Source organism: Blennius ocellaris (genome assembly GCF_963422515.1).
Source record: "Blennius ocellaris genome assembly, chromosome: 15".
In the NCBI taxonomy this organism is placed as follows: Eukaryota; Metazoa; Chordata; class Actinopteri; order Blenniiformes; family Blenniidae; genus Blennius; species Blennius ocellaris.
Window position 1 is genome coordinate 5,143,899 of NC_137664.1, and position 20,950 is coordinate 5,164,848.

Sequence of the window (20,950 nt, forward strand, 5' to 3'; positions counted from 1 at the left end):
TTGAATATTCATTACTGAGAGAACATGACATACATTCATTGCTGATAACAATTTCCATTATATGAAGAAGGAAAAATGGGACCTGACAGTAAAAACTTGTGTGTTTAGCAGGATTCAGGCATATGAAATGGAAAAATAATCAAGAACAATTCTGGGCAGCAATAAAAATTTAAATGTCCATTGATAAAACCTGAATAATAACTTTGTTTCTTGATAGAACATTTTCACGTGTTTGACTAATTCAAGCCGACAGATCTTCATTGCTTGTGTAATGATCATTTTGGTTATATTGGATTAATCAAGAAGTGTCAGCAAACATGCACTTCACTGAATCAATGACAATCAGATTCAATTGTTTAATTTCCCATTTTTGTTCTCTGATCTCTGCGTTATGAAGCTCCCAGACCATGTGCGTGACAGTGATTTGTCACTGCAGAATATTAAACATTTAACTCGGTCACATGTATTGATGTATCTCACATAACAGGTTATCCATTAATCATCATCTCTGGGTTTTGGGGACATTGCTCTGCACCTTTTAGATGTCTCACAGTTCAAACATATCTGATGCAAATGAATGGCCCATAAACAAGCTTCTGTGGAAATTCATCACTGATTTATTCCTTTGAATCACATGTATTGGACTCAGGGGATATCTTTTAAACACGAATGGTAATATGATCCCAACGACCAAGATTAGAGAAGTCTGGCATCCTTTATAGTATTAACTGTCTACATTTTCCCATCTCCCTTACAGTCACAATACACAATGGCAGAGAAAACAGTTCTCAACACCACTTGGAAAGACTTGGATACTCCCAACTCTTCGAGATTGGAGGAAAACCCTTTGACACACCAGAACGTCACCTACGTGGATTTCTACCTCCATAAGCTCCCCGTCGCTGCCGTCTTCACCGTCTCCTACCTCCTCATTTTCCTTGTCTGCATGGTGGGCAATGGCATGGTGTGTTTCATCGTGCTGCGCAGTAAAAACATGCGCAGCGTCACCAACCTCTTCATTCTCAACCTCGCCATCAGCGACCTTCTGGTAGGCATCTTCTGCATGCCGACAACCCTGGTGGACAACATCATAACAGGTAAAGGTGTCATGTGTTCTCCCCGGTTAATGTCGCTGAACGGAACTCATTCAGATTCAGATTCATATTCATATTCAGATTCAGAAAACTTTAGTGATCCCTTCCTTTTTGTTTTGACAGTACAGATAAAATAAACTCTCATGGAAAAAAAAAGAAGACATTCTATTTTCCCATTTATGCAAGCACATTGCAAGTCAAACGTATGTGAGTTTTCATTGTGGATATGTACATACACTAGTTATAAAGCTTTTGAGTCAGTCGACTTTTGAAATTAATTTGCATGGCTGCTCATCATTGAACTTGTCTGGTATCATAAACAATACTTTAGCAGACACAAAATACTTTGGGGCGTATGCAAATGTATATAAATGTAAGATGTCACATAAGTTAATGATCTAACAATTTGAAATGTTATTTTCTTGTTTTGCAGGGTGGCCATTTGGCAGTGTCCTCTGCAAGCTCAGTGGGATGGTGCAAGGAATATCTGTGTCAGCATCTGTTTTCACTTTAGTGGCAATAGCTGTCGACAGGTGAGAGCTGAAAGCCGTTACTTGTTTTACGTTGGCTACTTTTGTGATTGGTTTCCCAAAACTGTTTCCTTTCTTAAACTCCCTCTGTGTTAGGTTTCGCTGCATCGTCTACCCTTTCAAGCAGAAGCTGACCATCGCAACCTCAAAACTAATCATAATCATCATCTGGGTCTTGGCCGTGTCCATCATGTGTCCTTCGGGGGTGATGCTCCAAGTCACAAAGGAGCGGAGGGTGAGAATCGTCCTGGGTCGCAACAATGAAACTTGGCCTTTCTACTGGTGCAGGGAAAATTGGCCCAATCAGGAGATGAGAAAAATCTACACCACAGTCCTCTTCACTAACATTTACCTCGCTCCTCTCAGCCTTATTGTCATCATGTACGCGCGCATTGGCGCCGCCCTCTTCAAGACCTCCATTCCCCCATCGAGGGGAAGTGGAAACGGGTCCAGAGAAGGCAGCGGAAACAACAAACTGAGCATGGAGAGTCGCTCCACCATTTCCTGGAAGAAGAAACGCGTGATCATGATGCTGCTGATCGTGGCTCTGCTCTTCATCCTGTCCTGGCTGCCCCTGTGGACGCTGATGATGCTGAGCGACTACGCCAGCCTCACCCAGCACCAGTACCGCGTCATCAACATTTACGTGTATCCCTTCGCCCACTGGCTGGCCTTCTTCAACAGCAGCGTCAACCCCATCATCTACGGGTTCTTCAATGAGAACTTCCGCAGGGGCTTCCAGGCGGCCTTCAAGTTCCAGCTGTGCTCTGCCGACGTCGTGCAGCAGAGGAACTTCTCCCATCGGATCAGGGGGAACGCGGTACTCCCGGTCCAGCCCGTCCCCCTCAGCAGATCAGGCTCCCGCCTCAGATCAGTGCCAGCGAGGAACGGCCTGAGTTCACGAGAGGAGGGAGAGTGTTCGGCTCGGAAACACGACGCCAATGAACAGGACCTGGTCTTGGAGAACTTAGAGAACTTGGAGAAGGTGTCACATATTTAGACGTTTTGAAACTTTGTCTTTTATCCTTGTGTCGCCTATGAATCAAAAATGCTTCAGAAATATCTGACGATGTGTATTTTAACAAAGAATGTAATTTTCTGTGGTGTGACTAGAACAGGAATGTAAACAACAGGAAAACCTTGATGTAAAATATTCAGGAAAAAAAAGTTGCAGGTAGATGTTCAGAGAGATACAGCAATGCCCTTGGTATTTGTCATCTTCTTAAAAATCACCATGAGGGATTTGATGATGTCTGGATCGGTTACGATGGTAACAGCAGTCATTACAGAAATCCCCTCCCCCTTCCCTTTGTCGGAAATTCAAAAGATCACCGACTGGTGTGCCTGTTTACAGCACAGCCGAACCAAATCCAAGAAGATACTCTATGGTAACTACATCTCAAACACGTTTTCATTTTTTTCCACATCTGATGCCAAAGCATGGCAATATTATATAGTGCTGATGAGTCATTGTGTCATGACAACCCAGTATTGTTACTTTCATTTGTTAAAGAGACAAAAAAGACAATGATCTGTGGCAAACCTTTAAAAAAGTTGATGTTGTTTGGTGAAATATTAGAATGCAAAAGTATAGTTTAAAACACAATGGTTTTTTTTAACTATCATCATTTCTGCTTTCTCAAGCTTATTTGAGTCTAAGTTGAGCAGATTTAATGTGACTGTCTCTTACATGCATAGGAAAATGTCAGGTTTCCACAAATCACTCAAAGAGTTTCAGGTACATTAGTGTCACCTCGAAAATAAGAATAGAGCCTTTTTGACAACCGAGCTGTAGTTTTGTGGACATATGTTGTTATTCATACGTTGTAAACTTAAATGTATTACAGATTCTGGTGAGATCCTCTGAAAAGGCACACAGGTGCATATCGATCAGGTTTTATTGCTCCTAAGGTGCAGTGAATGTTGTTTCTCTTTAGTGTTTAGTGTTCAAGTAGGAATGAAAGCTTATACCGCTGGTAGTCAAAGACCTTTAGAACAAAACGTGACAGCGGAAAGTCGCCCCCCCCCCCCCCCTTCCAATGTTGAAGTACAAGGCTCTGTTGATTTCCTCCAGTCAAACTGCATGCGTACCGCCTGCAGGCAGCTGGCACTGACGGCTATAACATTCACTGACGTGGGAAGAGAAAATCAAGTGGAAATCATGTATGTGCTGTGACTTCCTCTGCCTCTCACGCAGCGCAATGTGAGTTGAAGTGAGTTACCGTCAGATTGATCCTTGATCGAATGTAGAAACAAAGAGATGATCCTTCTGATTGTGTATAGCACTATTCTATAACTCGATGGCTCTAAATGGTCCTACACAACTGATTCAAATGAATGAATCAGTCTTGAAACTCTGCAGAAGCCTGAGAACAATCCAAACAGGCTTGTCAGAGCAAGGTAATGTCTATTATGATGATCTCCAGAGATCGAGAATGCTGAAATACAAAATATATAAAACACATTTCAACAAATCAGCACTCTGAATGTACTTTATAGATTTTTTTTTCATTTATTTATTTGTATGTATTTTTTAGAACATACATACTTGCGAAAATGCTATAATTTGAATTTGTACAAAAATGTTAAAGCTGAGGTGTCCAGACTTTGACGCATGGTCCATTTACAATTCTTCTGCAGCAAATTGTAAAATATTTAGCACACATATGAAGATTGTATCTCTGATTTTAAGTTAGTCATGTTAAGTTGTAAGTGAGTTTCATCACAAAACAAGGATAGCTGAGGACAAATAATTCCACACGGCGTGTAAAGATTGCATATCGTAAGCGAGTGCAGAAAATTCCCCTCTCCTGAGCGGCCTTAGCATTTTCTTCAGCTCATGGCCTTCAGTAATAAAATCTTGCTGTGGTTTCTTTAGCAGTGCTATGGAGGAATGTTTTTCAGGTCACACTATGCTGTATTTTTTTTTCTTCTCATAGGATTAATTTCATAAACAGCAAACAAACCATAGTGCAATTCAATTTGAACTCATTCAAAGAAGTATCCAGAGGATGTGACAGACACAGATCTGCATCTTTGTGCTCGTGGAAAGAATCATTACAGATGATTGTACATATTGAAGACACCTTAATTGATTGTTATAGTACATCGCTGTGCACAATGTTGTGTTATTGTAGTGTTGCTATGGCACATTAAGCTTTCAGCACTGTGTGGGTCTGAGTCACTTGTTGGATTAAGCTGAGATCAGTTATTTAGAGGAAATGTTGGGAAATGTAATTACTAATGTCATCGATTTCTTGCCTGTGGATGCCAGAAGTGCTGTAAAGCCATATTTCCAACATTTACAAATGCATTCGATATTTTATTGTGCATGTTGTCGAAGTTCAGCCACATTTTGTACATATTTGTATCGCCTGACAGAGGGAGGCCATTGTGAATGCAGGGTGAAATGGTAAAATTCAATATTTTCTCTTTTTATTTGCTTTTCACCACAAACTGATCCAAGTTTTTTTTGCTTCCAGGGGAAGTATTTACTCCTGTACGATGCAAAACCAACAAAGATCCTGTATCCCCAAAAAATTTCAAAAAAGAACAAAAAAAGCAGATGACAAAAACATGCAAACATGGATGTAAACAAACAAAAAAGATTTGCGCAACTTTAATATGGATGTTTATTGAGTCCAAACATTGCCTTTTTGTATTATTAGAAATCATCTGTGTTAAAATGTGTAAAAGTAATGAAGCTGTGAGTCATGCACATTCTTGTCTTTCTGTTTATATTCCACTCTAGTGCTTGTGCAGGTTTCCGCAGTGTGTTTGTGAACTGTTCAACAGTAAATCCTTCTATATGTACCGATATGTTTTGCATTTGCGATGGTAATAAAAGTGCATTTTCAAGATATTATCAAACGCAGTGGAATAACCAGCCTCAGGGATAGGAAGAGGAAGAGGAAGAATACCTCATCGAGAGAGCTATGAAGTGTATGCAGTGTGCACAGTGTCTATGTGATCTGTTTTAATAATGCTTTTTTGCAGCTTTCCTGCATATAAAAATGCTGCAGACTGGTTTTCCCCTGTTACTGGAAAGATGTTGGTGTAAATGCTTTGTAATCGCATGTGAGCTTTTTCTGTAAATGTCTATATTGTGTTTGAAATATGCACCATGCCATTCTATTTATTGTGTTGGCCTGTTTGTATTGTTTATATATTAATAAAAGAGTTGAGTTAACTTTAATCATCCAACCATTTTGGTGAATTTGAGGACCACTTGACAAATGGTGACAAAGCAATAATCTTTTGCAAATTTCTATTGTTGTTTTCAGAAATCACACATCCAAGTGTTTTGTTCCCCAGTCCCAAAGTCGGTGTGCAGTTTATCAAATCCCATCAAATTTGGGTTTTGGTGATATAAAGCCAGCACCTTTCAAAACACCCAAAGACGCTGTCCATCAAGATCAGGATAAAAGCAGCAAATAATAGGTCTTGAACCAGTGAGTTGTGAGTCTGGATTCATACTGAGTAAGAGAGTCTTAGGCTCCTGTTTGCGCAACAACGTTTCAAGTGAAAACAGATTTCCTTTCCATTGCTGTGTGTCAGTTTTGTTCACTTTTAGGAAGTTTGAATCAGAACTTCTTTCCACGAGGCAGGAGATAATGAAGGACACTGGTCATTTTATTGCCAAGGGGAAGAAGGTATGTGAACAAGTAAAGGGGCCCTGGGACAGAGCCCTGTGCTGTTAGGTGAGAGCGCAAACCACTGCGCCGCCATGTGACGATCACCAGCTGTGCAATCAAACAAATTATATTAACTTTTAATGGTTTTTGGTGGCGGCAATGTTGTGTGATATGAAAAAGATATCCAACATTCATTCTATTGAAAGGAAAAGTAAATTCATTTAAATTAAAAGAAAAAGAAAAACACAATGCAACTCTCGTCTCCGCCTGTTACAGACGTCGTATTCATTGACAATGTGACAGCCGAAGCAAAAAATGCATCTCAGTCACACCTTGAGATAACAAAAAGAGATGTGTACTGCTCGACCCTGAACTTTTTTCCAGTGAAAAGGAGGCACCGAATAATAGCTTTCATGGGTTGATCCTCATAGACTGAAATGGTTGCATAATGCTTTCTTTAGCAGTCATAGTGATCTGAATGAAAAACCCTCCCTTCCCTGGTGACATTTTCTTGGCACCAGCACCCTGTTATTCTTGCCCCGATGTATGTTCTTCCTCATTCATACAATGGTGGATAATGGGAAAGGCTACAGTGAGTTTCCTTAAATAAATGCAGACAAATTGTGGCTTGCAATGAGAATAGGCGGGCAAAAGAAGGAAGTGTCAGTATATCATGATTTAACAACAGTATATATTGTGAGTGGGCTGGATGACCTTCACCATCCATTTCAGAGAATATGGGTTTAGAATTTTCCTGATTGGCATAGGGAATAGCTTTTCATAGCACCCTTCCATTCTAATAAAAAAGTGGAGAAATTATCTTTCAGGCACATTGAAAATATAATTTCTATTGCAAGATCATGAAGATAACATGCACAACCGTGTGCGTCAAATACATTTCTGTTACTCCAACAACACTATTGGTTGGATTTTTGTTCACAGTCGACTCTGTGCTCTCAAACCACGACAACTAAGCTTCTTGTAAACCCATGAGCTGAAAACAAAATGAAGACCAGTAGCAACCATGCCATTGGAAAGCCCTTAATGGTTACCATGGAAACCATTCAATTCAAAACGCCAGCTTCATCACACCTGCAGAAAACCCTCTTCTCTTCGTCCATTGGTACATCTTCTGCCACACACTGACTTATACAATAATGTATGACTTTTTATTTATTTAAACTTCTTATGTATCTGAAGTGTGATTTATCGATTGATGGAGGGGAAATCTCACACAATCAGATGACAGACACATTTATCGAAAGGAATGCAAAATACTTGCACAATCGTTTCAACTGTTGAGCATCGTTACTGTGCACGACGGCAAAAGACTGCAAATCTAAAGGTAAATACAGTCACACAAAGCTGACACAGATTGTGTCCACATTATCTCAGGTTAAGTGTGTGTGAGCTGCCTGTCCACCTCGACATTTCCTCGGCAGCTCATTGCCAATCAGCAGACTGGGAGCCCCTGGGCCTGAGTGCTTCAGCAGAGGATAAAAGGCTGGAGGCACTTTCCTGCTGTGGGCTCACTTCCTGCCGCAGCGCTGCCAGCGTCGCATCTACTCTTGTTTTTGCACACAGCATTCACCGTTTGCACTCATCCATCACTGTCGCCACTGACAATCCCTTCTCGTTCTGTGGACTTTCCTTCTCTGATGGAGATTTTGTTCAACGAAACAACCTTTCCATTGTTGTCATGGCCCTGGGGAGTGGTCATGACCAGCGTTGCCACAGTTACCTTGGAAAAGTAATCTGATTACGGATAGTTAATTTACTGAGTACTTGTTTTTCAAAGTAACTAAGTTAATTACAAGTAACTTTTAGCAGTTGCTGAAAACACCCCACCCACCCACGTGAGATGGGCTCAGCATAAAAATGACAACTAGTTTTAATAACGGTGCCTCATAAAATACTGTCTGCCAGGTAATTCTGCTTACCTACAAACAAAAAAGTCTCTTTTTGTCAAATGTTTATTGTCAAAGTTTAATTTCAAATGTGAAAGTTATAGGAAATATGTACCATGGCGATGGCTTGATTTCCAGATAACATGATGTCATACGACTTCTCTCACGGACCTCTTACAAGATCCACTTACCGAACAAGCAGCTCAGATTTCACATTGCCTGCAGGTCTCATCACTCTCAGTGCAACTGTTCCTATTTCAAGGCTACCTGTCATCTCACAGTGTCCATCACTTCCACAGGAATCACTCGCCACTTTATACCGTTTTCCCTGAGGCTGGACATCTCTCCAATTCTTTGGTCATGTCAGCTCAGCAGTGGAAAAAATATCTCCATTAACTCTGATCACCACACTTTGGCTTCTATGGGATTTCAATCATTTAGTTCTGCCTGCGTGCATGTTTCAGTATTGGGAAACGCTGTTACTGAGCAGTGAAAAGGTTCTAATATAATCCTGGACTCTGGTCTTTCTGTGTGGAGTTTGGATGACTCAGACTGTCTTTGCTTTAGCCTTTTCCCCACAAAAGAGTCTCTCTCTGTATTTTCCCTGTGCATCTGGACCTAGAAGATTGATGGATGTTTTGATTTGAATACATGCGGCAACAGCATTAAACCCACAGAGAGCAAGTGGGCTGCTACTGTACATCACGGTCAAGAGGTGATGGGTCATGGGCCTCCAGCAGTTGGCTGTGGGATTTGAACCTTTCAACCTCTGAACCCAGGTTTGCTTCCTTAACCCCAAGGCAACTGCTGCCTGATTGTATAAACTTCAGAGTGTCCATACTTCTATTGAAAAAAATGAGAATAGTATATTCTCAAACAGTACATCTAATTGCCAAAGTTCCGAGTTTCTCTCTTGTGAAAAATAACATGAAAATACAGCACTGCTGAGCTCAGCAAGATTCGACTGGTCGGTTTTCCATAGGGTAGAGTTACACTATATGTTTCTCATTGAAGCGAAGAACAGCAGTGGGATGTAGTTATTGACTTTTCCATTCATGTCGTTATGGTTCTTGTTACTGTATCCTATAATGTTGCTCCCATTTGTTTGATACAGCAGTTTTGTTGTAGGAACCCTACATTTATATCTGTCTGGTGACAGGATCCATCTTTTTTTTTTTTTTTAATATAAACCGGCTTGTCAGCAGTTTGTAAGTCTGAAGCGGTGGCTCAGAAACTTGCTGTGAAAAAGATTGTGGTAATCGGTGATGTAGAAAAAATTATATATGCATCATAAAAGCCAAATGATGGGCAATGGTGGGCTAAAGAGCATATTCATTGAAGGTGAGATAGACAGAATGCAATTGATGAGAAATGTATATATATTTGTTACAAGGCAAGGTAAATGTATTTATACAGTATAGCACCATTCGGAAACAAGGCAATTCATAGTGCTTTACAAGGAAATAAAAGATTTGCACTAAATCAAGCAATTTAGAGTCTCAAGCAATTAAGAGTATGACTAAAAACTGCATACAAATGAGAAGAATAATAAGAAAGGACAAATGAAAGAATTAAATCTTTCAAGATATTATTAATATGTACATGTGTACATGTTATTTCTAATGCAATGGGGATGCTGTAACAGATTAGGATTAAAAAAAGGTTAAAATGATCGCGTGACTGAATGATTGTTTGGGTGTTTGTTTCTCTGCGATAAATGCTCTTAACACCAGATGGGAGGTTCTCACTCAGAGTTACTCGCATCACCATGGCAGGGCGCCCGCCCACTCGGCCCTGCTATACTCAGACCACGTCCAGGCCACCTTGGAGGGAGTCTGGCGAGGACGATTTGATAATTTTCCATTTACGCTATTTATTAATTTATTCCTCCTGCAATTTATCTAAACAACACAGAAAAGAAAACAATTCTTCATCGGTATCACAGCATTTGAGAGGCATCCGGAAATGCTGGTGGTGCTGACAATTTGCCACGAGTGCCGGAGCAGCGACATCAAACCTAATTAACTGTTATTATAGTTAATTAGTGAATTTGATGATGAATGTGGAGGAGACTACAGATCCACGAAAGCGCCATCCTATGGGGAGGGGGAAGAGAAAATGGATTGTCTTCCCAACAGATTACTGTCACCTTGTGGACCGCTAATCTCCAAAAGCCATTAGCGCTTCCATCTTGTGTGATATCGCCATCCGCGCTTCCATTAAGGTCTACGTGTCATTTTATACCAGGTTTTCATCAAGATGATATACGCCCCACTTCATTTCCCAGAGCTACTCACTGTAAGAAGAAAAGACACTTTAGCTGCTTGTTAATCTCTAAACATCTATCTGCAGCTTTTTCCTACAATAAATGTGGAGGGACATCTTTTCGTGGTGTAATCGATTGATTGGTTTGGTTTTCATTCTCTTATTTGACCATTATTTGACAACACGAAACAGCGGTTTCCTGGCTTTGTCACGACATGTATTCAGTGTTTCCCAAATCAAGGCCAGGAGATTCATTATTTACTATTGACAGTATGGTGATGTAGTCACTGGTACTCTTTGTATTCCCTTAATAAATAATTCCAGACACTCATGATGACTGATGAACCACTTGGCTTCCAGCTAATGAATCAATAATTTGACTGATCCACACTTTGTTGACAGCTGAGCGAATGTGTCACAGAAACCCTACAGTAAATCAATTAAGACAGTCCTAATAAAAGATAATAAAAAGTAATGCACTATGTGTTTTCCCTTGTACCTATTTACATAAAAAAAAATTAGTAACTAGTAAATAACAGTCCACTTATTTAAATCAGTGTCTTATAGCTTCAATGTTTAGAACCATGAGCACTGATATTGATAACTATAATAAAAAGTCCCAAAAGTATTTTGTTCTGTAGAATTTCTACCACTATATATTACGAAATTGTTCAAAACTATATGAAAAATGTAGTTTGGGACTTTTGGAAAAGCTGGTTTTCATTTATTTCTTAAAAGCTACATGTGTGTACGTGTGTATACCATTTAGCGTGAAAGATACTGGATGATATTATTATTTTTAGTCTGGACAGGATCCCATTCATTCTAGAGCTAATTGTTAGCTAATTATATTTTTTTCGTTTAATATTTTACAATATTTCAGACACGCATTGTAAACTTGAACAAACAAAAACTGCACTTTCAACTTTAATTAAATTGGATTAATTTCCTCTTGAACTGAAGATAATAGTTCAACACCTCTATTTCCATTTCCTGTGTATGAAAGTCTAATAATTTACTCTGATTTCCAACAGACAATATTTGTGAATTATGACAGGTTTGACATTAAGTTTTGTATAATTTTGCAGGTCTATGCTGCAGGTGAACAGGTGAAGGTAAGATTATCTATGATCTTTCTAGCTATTTATAATATGAACTTATCATTTTTCCTATTCATATGCTGGTTTTTTTTACACTTCAGCAACTTTAGGTTGCTGTATTTTTTTCTTTTGTAGCTATGTTTTTGTCACCTGACACCCCCACAGTGAAACTTTTCTTTTACACACTGATCTTTACTTTTCCTTTACTTTCCTAGTATTGGTGAAGATTTCAACAACGTCCCTAAGACTCTCATATTAAGTCATTCTATATGACGCAAATTGAATCAATAGAAAGCATGGGCAGATGGGTGGGCACAGACTGCACATGACTGCTATATGATGTGGCAGATATATTGGACATTATGGCGCCAACGTACATTATGGGAGAGACGAGCATGACATTTAGGCTGCAGATGCTTGAGATTGCACTTCAAATCGGTGTTGAACTCCATGAAAATTGCACAGCACAGACATTGGAATTGATTGGCTGGAGATAATTGACCACCTTAACAGCTAAATTTAGGCTAAATCTGTAAGTTTAGTACACTGAAACTGAAATCAGTGTTTTTCTCATTTGATATTTTTTGCTGCACAAAATACACCATATTTTAATCCTTAGTTTGGATTTTTAAGGCCATGAAAAAAAACAAAGATGACTATGAGGCAGAGTGCAGACCTGCAATAAAATCACATTTACAGAAACCACCAGTAGCAGTTCTCTGGCACCATCTACTGGTACAGTAATATAAATACAGTTCAAATGCGTTCTGGATCATAAACCTTCAGTTCTACAGAACTTCATGAGGAGACATTCATACGAACCAGAATAGGAGAAATTATACATAAACACATAAAATAAAAATACAAACTTGCCAAATTATGTAATTTATGTTAATTCTTTGCGTTGGTATCTGATTTATCTACCCTTTAATGTCTGGGTGTTTTGTCAAAGGCCGCCCAACATAGAGCTAAAACACAAAGAAACACACATTCACATGTACAGTAAGAACAAGGTAAAGACACTTAACCCAACCTACAATCAGCCATTGAAGTGGGCTTTTCCCCCCTACTTTTCTCATGATAAACGGTGAAGTTTGGTTCAGGATGTTCACCCAGCTTAAATAAACAAGCTCCCCACATTACTATTGCCCTGTAACAAAAGTGACTGGAGGCGGATGTGGCGACTCAACAAGAGAAGAACCAAAAGACGGAAGAAGAATTAAAGTAACCCAAACTACTAAGCCACATTTTGGGATAGTGAAAAGTAAGCAAACTCCCACATGCATGTGGGAAACATACAAACTCCATGCAGCTTTGCACTTGACCTGAGCAGCAACACCACCATGCAGCCTGTGTTGAACTTTACGAATTCTAAATATTAATCTGTCAATAACAATACAAAATAATGTCCAACCAGTGCGAGCGTTTTGGTAAAATTTATTTCTCAAGTTGTTTTATGTGATACATGTTTCCAGGGATTGTCTTTAACAATGATGTCTTCCATCCTCTCCAACAACTAGGAGAGCAAAGGAAAAAGAAGTTCAGTTACTTTTTCACACAAACTGTACAATAAGTGAATATACTGCTGCACAAGGGATACAAATGTCCAACTTTAGTACCCTTGGTTTGACCCCATACTTAACCCATCAAGTATCAGAAACAGACAAAAGGCAGACTATCAGAACAGGTTTTTTTTGTTTTGTTTTTTGACTTCGTACCTCTACTGCTATGTGTTTGTTATTTTTTTCTTTTTTTTTTATATCAAAGATGTGTCATCTCTAAAAGCACATTCGGATATTTTAAACAAATTTACAGAGTCCCGTTTGTCCACAGTTCCTTGGAAAAAAAAAAGAAAAAAAGTCCTCTCTGTGTGCTTCGTGTCTGCGAACACATTGAACTTTCATCGCCGCAGAGGAGGGAGCCGGCTTCAGGAGAGACAAGATACATATCATGCTCCAAAGACGTATGAAGGCATTTTATACAATCAAATATATTGATTTCAAAACAGTCAGTGGCACTGGTGTCTTACATAATATCTGCAGTAGCGATCACGGGGACTTAAAAGCAGATAAATTGTATTTATTGTAAAAGACCAGCGGAATGAAACGAACTGCACGATGCATTTGCGTGGCGTGAGTCATCTAGAGGAAAAGAAAAAATAACGCATTGTTCCATAAGTGCCTCTCTTTGAGTGGTTCTCTACCCCCCCATGCCCCCCCCCCCCCCCAACCTTTTTTTTGTTTTTTCATTTTCAAAGACGCTTTATTCTTGGAAAATAAATGGAAGAAAATGAAAAGGGATGTGGCGGAGAATAGACATGGACAATAATACAAAGAAAAAAAAAAAAAAAAAAAAGGAGGGCTGCTGAGTTCAACCCTCATCTTTTGTGGTGTTATCCTCTAGATCCTCATCAGAGTCTAAATCACTGTGAAGTCGCTTGACCATCGTATTTCTGCTCCTCTCATCCTTAGTGCCCTTATTTATTTGGACCGGTAATGGTTTCACTGGTGGGAAACAAAAAAAACAAACAAAAAAAAGGACAGATTTAGTCTGATTTAAATATATGTATTGTCAGTTTCACAAAGCTGAATCCTAAAACAAATAGAAAATGGTGATGTTACGTATGATAAGTATGTTGTTTTTTTTGTTTTTTTTTCCCTTCTATCATTTCTCACCCTGCACTCACCTGCTGATGGAACAAATTGGTCTTCAGCTCTGCCGCCATTATCGCTGTGACTAGCGCTAACCGCTTCTCTCTGTTCCTCGTCTGTGACGATTCGCTGTCTCGCGCTCTCAAAAACAGACTTAATGACAATCGAATCCTCATAGATCTGTGGCGATTACAAACACAAGGCAGAGTGATAATCGGCACGCCGGTGCTATTGTTGACCGCATCAACACGCACACACACACACACACACACACGACGGCGAACGTTCGACCACAGGCGAGAGGAAAAACATAACGTGAATACTGATTCTGTTGCTTTGCAGCAGCGTTTTTACCTGAGATCCCTCCAGGTTGTACGTCTGAGCGTTGTGACACAGGAGGAATATATCCTTTTCCAAATCCCCCACGCTTCTGTACTTGTGATTGCGCACACGTTCCTGTGAAGCAGAAGGTCATAAATAAAACATGATTAAATGATTTATCTAATAATTTAATCAAAGCACATTTTAGTACAGGGACACTTCAGGTTTGCATTGCTTGGTTGGGACTTTTATTTTTTTAACCTGATATAACAAAAACCCAGTTTTACTCATTTTTAATAATTCATGTTTGCTGTACCTATTCAAAAAGACATGGCTTTATCGCTAAAAATGTTTAGCTTTATTTTTAAAAAATCTTTATATTTAATATTTCGCTTACAGTTGATTATGCATGTTCCCCCTTAGGGTGCGTAAATTCTCCAGTTTCGCCCCAAAAATACAAAAACATCAATCAGAGATGAAGCGGCGACTCTAAAGGGCAAGTCGGTGTCACTGTTAGTGTGTTTGACCTCATGGTCGACCCTAAGTTGGATAAAATGGGATAAAATGTACATGGCCAGAGGACAAGCTTCCTCAGCTTTATATTAACATGGAATCCTTTCACACGTGGCTCTTCAGCCCCTCAACAGTGACTCCCTGAAGCTTTCATTAAATTAGCTTTAACTTATATATCCACCCTCAGGGGCAGGGTCCAGCCTGGACATGTTTGCCGGTTCATCAAAATACGAAGAGATGGAAAAACTTACACAATTTAAGGTCGCCAGTAAAACTCACATGCATGTTTTCTAGAGAGAAAACCCACACATGCATGGGGAGAACATGCATTTCCCTCCACTCACCTTACGTGACCTAATTTCTACCAGCTAAAAAAGTCTCGCCGTCATGGCGTCTATAAATACAAACTTTTATTTTTTGTGGTAAAATGGGTTCAACAGCGAAAACAAGTTAAAACGGTGAAAGAAGCTAAAATGGCTAAAATAGCTAAGACCGCCAGTAAAAAGGAAAAACAGCATAAAATGGTTCAAATTGCTTGAAGTGGCTACAAACGAACTGTCCAAGAGTCAAAACAGCTCAAGGAACCAAAAACTAAAATGGCTAAAATACCACTAAAATCCTCAATAAGGTCAATCAACTAAAATGAGTAAAATAGCTTCAATCACCAAACAGGACAAACATTTAGAAAAAAAAAAACCATACCGCCTAACATATAGAGTTAGATTTTCATCTTTTGAAGAGAAAATACTGTTTTGACAATAACCAGAAAAAACCTTGTGTGAAAACAATCATGTAAGATCGTTCAAGTTTGTATGGGAATGTTCATTAAGGTGACGTGGTTGAATGGTTTCAGTTAAAGTTTGTTGAGCAAACATGTTGTCCTATAAAGTCTTTCAGCGTGGAGTTTGCATGCTTTCCTCACAATCCACAAACACGTGTTTTTAGTCATTACAAATAGTTAATTGACCTGAGTTAAGTGTGTGTATGTTGGCCTTGTGATGGACTGATGACCTGACCAGTTATTGACCAAGGATCCGATCAGGGGAAATAAAATACCTGCATTAGCCTCATAATCCCAACATGGATTAAGTATGTATGACATCTAGTGGCGATAGTAAGTATAACAAGTCTCAAGCAGACTCTTGACTGAAGGGAGCAAAATGTTCATATTCAGAGGAGGGTGGGGTGGATGGATGAACACATCAACTTTCATTTTCAGGTATGTGAAATGTGTGCTGAAAACCCCCCCCCCCCAATTTTTTCAGATTGAAACTCAACCCAACACCGAGTGCTTTGCCACTTTTTCCATCACATTTATTTGTGCTGCGTGACCTAGTGTTGACCTTCGTAAAAAAAAAAGAAAGCAGCCGAACCGACACTCTTTAGCGACACCTCATCTCACACTGTTTGGGTGTAATGACGTGTTTGGTCATGCTGAGAGTGTGAGAAATGAGTGGAAACTGACTCATTGCGTCGCTTCAGTATGAAAGAAAAGTTAACGAGAATAGAAGACAGGTGACGTCATCGGGATTTAATAAAGCCCGCCGGTGTTTTTTAGTGTTTAAATTGTTGTGTTTTTTTTTGGCTCACGATGCAGGATGTATTCTGCTTTGTTACCCTTTTAGAGGTAAACACGTCGTTATAGCCTGAGTCAGTGGGGGGTGGTGTCGGTGTGAATTGCTGTGTTTAAAAAAAAAAAGAAGAAAAAAGACAGCTCTGTCACTATTTACTAAAACAAATGTATGCATTGTTAATGCAATGGTGTTTTGATTGAATGTATAATTAATATATTGGTTCACATCGAAATGAAAGCTGTTGGAGAGTTATCGGCGTATTGAAGAACACCAACCCGAATTCTCCTGAAGTCCACGGGCTTCCGGATCAGCTCGTAGTACTCGGGCACCTCCTTCTTTGAGGGGAGCTGGACGAAGCCTTTACTTATCTGCCGCCCCAGCCTAGGAATAAAACGTGCAATATTAAATCTCACACAAAAAAAACCTGACATTTATTAAGAGAAGCTTGTAATATTTTGTGAGCAGGTGGTTCATATTTAGTGATCAAAGAATAACTACCGTAGGAGCAGAATGTACATTAATACATCCATGGTACATGGAGTACATGGAGTAGTGTCAAAAAGTAATAGGTAGATTATATGCGGGGGAACTTTTCATGCTTTTTGACCACTGAAGCCGGTGCATGTCTGGATGTTTGGAAACATGAGTGTGAGTCTATTAGACTCTGTGAGTTTTGGGTTTTAATAAGTTTATTCTTCTTTCCGCTCAATTTTATTCAGGAATTTGAAAAGTTTTGCTCTCTACTGTTTTGTTCTTTTATTTATTTATTTATTTTTACAATGAATGAAATAAACTACCGGTAAACTAAAATAAACTATACTATACTATAGTACACTATACTATATGAGAGGCACAAGTTGTTTAATTGTAGATTAATTGTCTTCCATTAATTCGATACACCAACAATCACAGCACCATTAAAGTAATTCTATTGTAGCATCCTGGTGGCTTAAAGCCTTGGCTTGGCCTCTATAACTCCAGCTTCATTATTTTAAATATAAAAACAAGACAAAAAAATTTGCTATTTGAAACATTAGTATAAAGCATTAGCATTTTGCTCACAGCTAATGAGCTTCTCCACGTTTTTGTTGGTTAACTCTAATTGCACTAATTTCGGCTGTAACTAAACTAGTTGGTGAAAGAGAATGATCAAAGTGTCAGTTCGCTCATCACTACTATGTTACTATTTCCCTAAACTCCTTCTTATTAGAAAAGGGCCTCCTTAAGCGTTGAATCAAGCCATATGGCAGCAACACCAAAGCTTGTCAGGCTGTTTGTAGCGTTAGCATTAGCCGGTATATTCATAGTATAAGTGATACGTTAAACATAAACAAACTCTCTGTCTGTTGCCTGTCGACAGTTTATTTGCAGCTGCAGGTTTAAAGAGCACTGTCACTGACTTCAGCCGCACTTAAAAAGTGATTTAGACCTCGGACACCGCTCAGGTTACGTGTCACAGCAACTCGACAATAATTCAAGTGAAGAGAAAAGTAATGACAACTCATTGAATCACTCCACTCACAGTTTTACAAGTAACCAATCAACCGTTTCATCACGCGGGATGCAAACGCGCGTCGGCCCTCACCCGTCCTTGTAGTTGATGACCATGTCCACTAGCGTGTTCAGAGTTCTGGTGAGCTCGGGCGGATTCGGGGGCAGCTTCTCAGCTGGCGGGCGTCCCCGCTTCCTCTTGACCTTCTCGCCAGTTTCTTGGCCGGCCTGCAGCTCTTTGGCTCCGTGCTGATCGCCTTTGCGCTTCTTCAGGCTGATGTCCTCCTCCATGTCCTCCAGGGAACCGTTGACTCCCGCAGGCTTGGGCTGCGGGGAGAGGCGGGGACGGATCTTTAGAGGTCACGCCACAGTTTTGCAACAAGTGAATTGGAGGGCCAGAAGAAGGCGCGCCATCCAGCACTCTGCTTTTTTCGATTCGTTTTTGAATCTTTCTGCTGACTGTCACGTGGGGGAAACTGAGAAACACAGTGTGTGTGTTCAAAGTCTGACACACCTCAGACACCAAGATATACCTTGAAAAACAACTGAAGCCCTTAAAGCAGCACCAGTCTCCATCTAATTAGTGGCGCTTGGCTGTGGTTCAAGTGTTCAGAATTATAGAGGGTGGCTTTGTATTTAAATGAAGCAGGAATTATTTATTTATTTATCACAACGGCGTCTGAATTTACACAGACTGGAGCGACCCAACTGCCGCCGTGCTGTCTCTGCAAATTTAGGACAGATTATTTCATCTGGAGGCTTTGATGTCAGGCGATTATCAAGGGGATGCTATTTTTTGTTGTTGTTGTTGTTGTTTTTTAATACACAAAGAATGTGAATACATTTGAAGATGCATTGCTCTGCCAAAACAGAGACTGAAACGCTACAAACCAATAAATATTAATCCACATATTTATAGTTTGCACGCCGCTTCGTGCACAACAACAACAACAACAAAAACGAGAGAGAGGGAAATATGATTTTTAGGTGTGTTCGACAAGGGGGAGCCTGCTGCACCCTGAGTTATTTTCGCCCATTTCATCGCTGCTATTTCTCAGCCCCCCCCCCACCCCCCACCCCCCCATATCTGCAGCAACCACTGTATTTTCCACAAAGGCAATTAGAGGCCAGAAACATGAGTATGCATGCAGCAAGAGCAGCTCTAACAGCAGCAGCAGCAGCGAATCCGGCTGGAGAGGAGAGGAGAGGGAGGACATGGAGGAAGCGTGCTGTCCAATATGAACAGAATATCGACGCATCAATCACACAGGATCACACATCATATAATAGCACATGCACTTGGGAAAATGTATTCCTCAAGGACAGACAAGGAAAGCAAGCTGAGATATTATATTTTGCACATATTGTTCAGGAGGAGGAGGAGGAGGAGGAAGAAGGAAGGAGGAGGAGGAAGGGGGGGGGGTAAGCAGCAGTCAGTACTGCCATGCAGAATTATGACAGTCTGGTGATAATAGTGAAACATCACAATGCATGCCTGCACTTTCTCCCAAAAAACGAGAAGAAGTAAAAAAATAATAAAAAAAAAAAAAGAAAAAAAAAAGAGGAAATGACATGGCAGAGGACTGAGTGAGAGGAAGGCAACAACGCTGGAGGGACAACAATAGAGATCCCGCTCATCATCGCTGGGCTCAAATGCAGGGCTTTGAAAGCCCCGCTGCTCTCTGCCTCTCTCTGAGGGGCTGCAGTCGCTCCAGCGGAATACTGGAGGGATGGAGGGTAATCCTCAAAGATGTATAACACAGCTGAGAGCTGCCTGATTGACTGTGTGCACGTGTGAGTGGAAAGGGGTGTCAGCGTGTGTGTCTGTCTGTGTGTGTGTGTGTGTGTGTGCATGTGATGCTCCATGCCTGTGCTATCTCCTAACAAGCCTTGCCTCTTCCCTGACTAATCTGGCAAAGATTCCCTCTCATCTGTTACAACACACACCTACACACTCCCTCTCTTCCTGCTTTCTCTCTCACGCGCACACACCCACACACGTATAGAGATAAGCGTGCACGCGCGCGCATGCATGCCACACACTCACGCACGCGCGCACACACTCTCAGACAGACAAGAATAAAACTCGCAGACTCCTGTTTTTTTTTTTTTTTTTTTTTTCCCACCCGACGCGCGCTCAAACACGCGCACACACACACAGACACAGACACAGACACACAAACACACGCGCGCATGCACATTTTTTTTTTTTTTTATCCATCTCTTCCTCTCTTCCCATGCGATGTAGCCCTGGCTGAATCCTGGAAAAAAGAGAAGACATGGAGGAGGATATTTACCTGACTGCAGTCTGCAGGCTGGCTATCGGGATCGGCTGCAGCTGTGGGGGAGAGAATTAGCAAGCCAGCATAGCGGCGAGCTGCTAGTCTCTTCATCAGCTGATCACTCAGAAGCGGAGCCCAGAAGGGGGGAGAATAAAAAGCGCTATGTTTTTTTTTTTTTTTTTTCTTTCTCATATACAAATCAATGGGCTGGGGGAAAATACAAATGCCATACCCATCTCCCGTCTGCAGCTCTCCGAAGTCTTTTTCCTGACTCTGGAAGGCCCCGAGCTTGTCTCCCTCTGCATGTTTTTAATATCGACTGTTGCCAGACGTTTTTTTTTTTCCCTCCTCTCTTCCTACCCCGCTGTTAAAGTTATCGGGTCCATTTTTTTTTTTTTTATTATTTCTTTAATTTTTTTTTTCAACAGCATTTTTTTTTAGGAGAGAAACGTGGCGTTTTTGTAAGATGTTATAAAAAAAATTAAAAAAAAAAAGAGTCCAACATGGACATAAATGGTTAACAGTGAGAGCCTCAGATTTCCAGCAGGCTGATTAATGCATCAAATGTTGACTCGGATTACACTTAAT

The 20,950-nt window shown here is 40.3% G+C and overlaps 2 protein-coding genes across 2 annotated transcripts; one reads left to right on the plus strand and one right to left on the minus strand.

The window, feature by feature from the left end:
• Positions 1–769: 769 nt before the first annotated feature.
• Positions 770–2,624, plus strand: LOC308140196 (neuropeptide FF receptor 2-like; the record flags this gene model as incomplete). Its single annotated transcript, XM_080509881.1, has 3 exons — positions 770–1,097; positions 1,528–1,627; positions 1,721–2,624. 3 exons carry the CDS (start codon positions 770–772, stop codon positions 2,622–2,624), a joined length of 1,332 nt encoding a protein of 443 aa, XP_080366007.1.
• An 11,276-nt stretch (positions 2,625–13,900) lies between these two features.
• Positions 13,901–20,651, minus strand: LOC308140197 (putative global transcription activator SNF2L2; the record flags this gene model as incomplete). Its single annotated transcript, XM_080509882.1, has 6 exons — positions 20,378–20,651; positions 18,175–18,407; positions 16,865–16,970; positions 14,536–14,637; positions 14,217–14,361; positions 13,901–14,034 (listed from the first exon to the last, which is right to left on the minus strand). The coding sequence occupies exons 1-6, from the start codon at positions 20,552–20,554 to the stop codon at positions 13,901–13,903; spliced, it is 897 nt and encodes a 298-aa protein (XP_080366008.1). The 5' UTR covers positions 20,555–20,651.
• Positions 20,652–20,950: the final 299 nt, after the last annotated feature.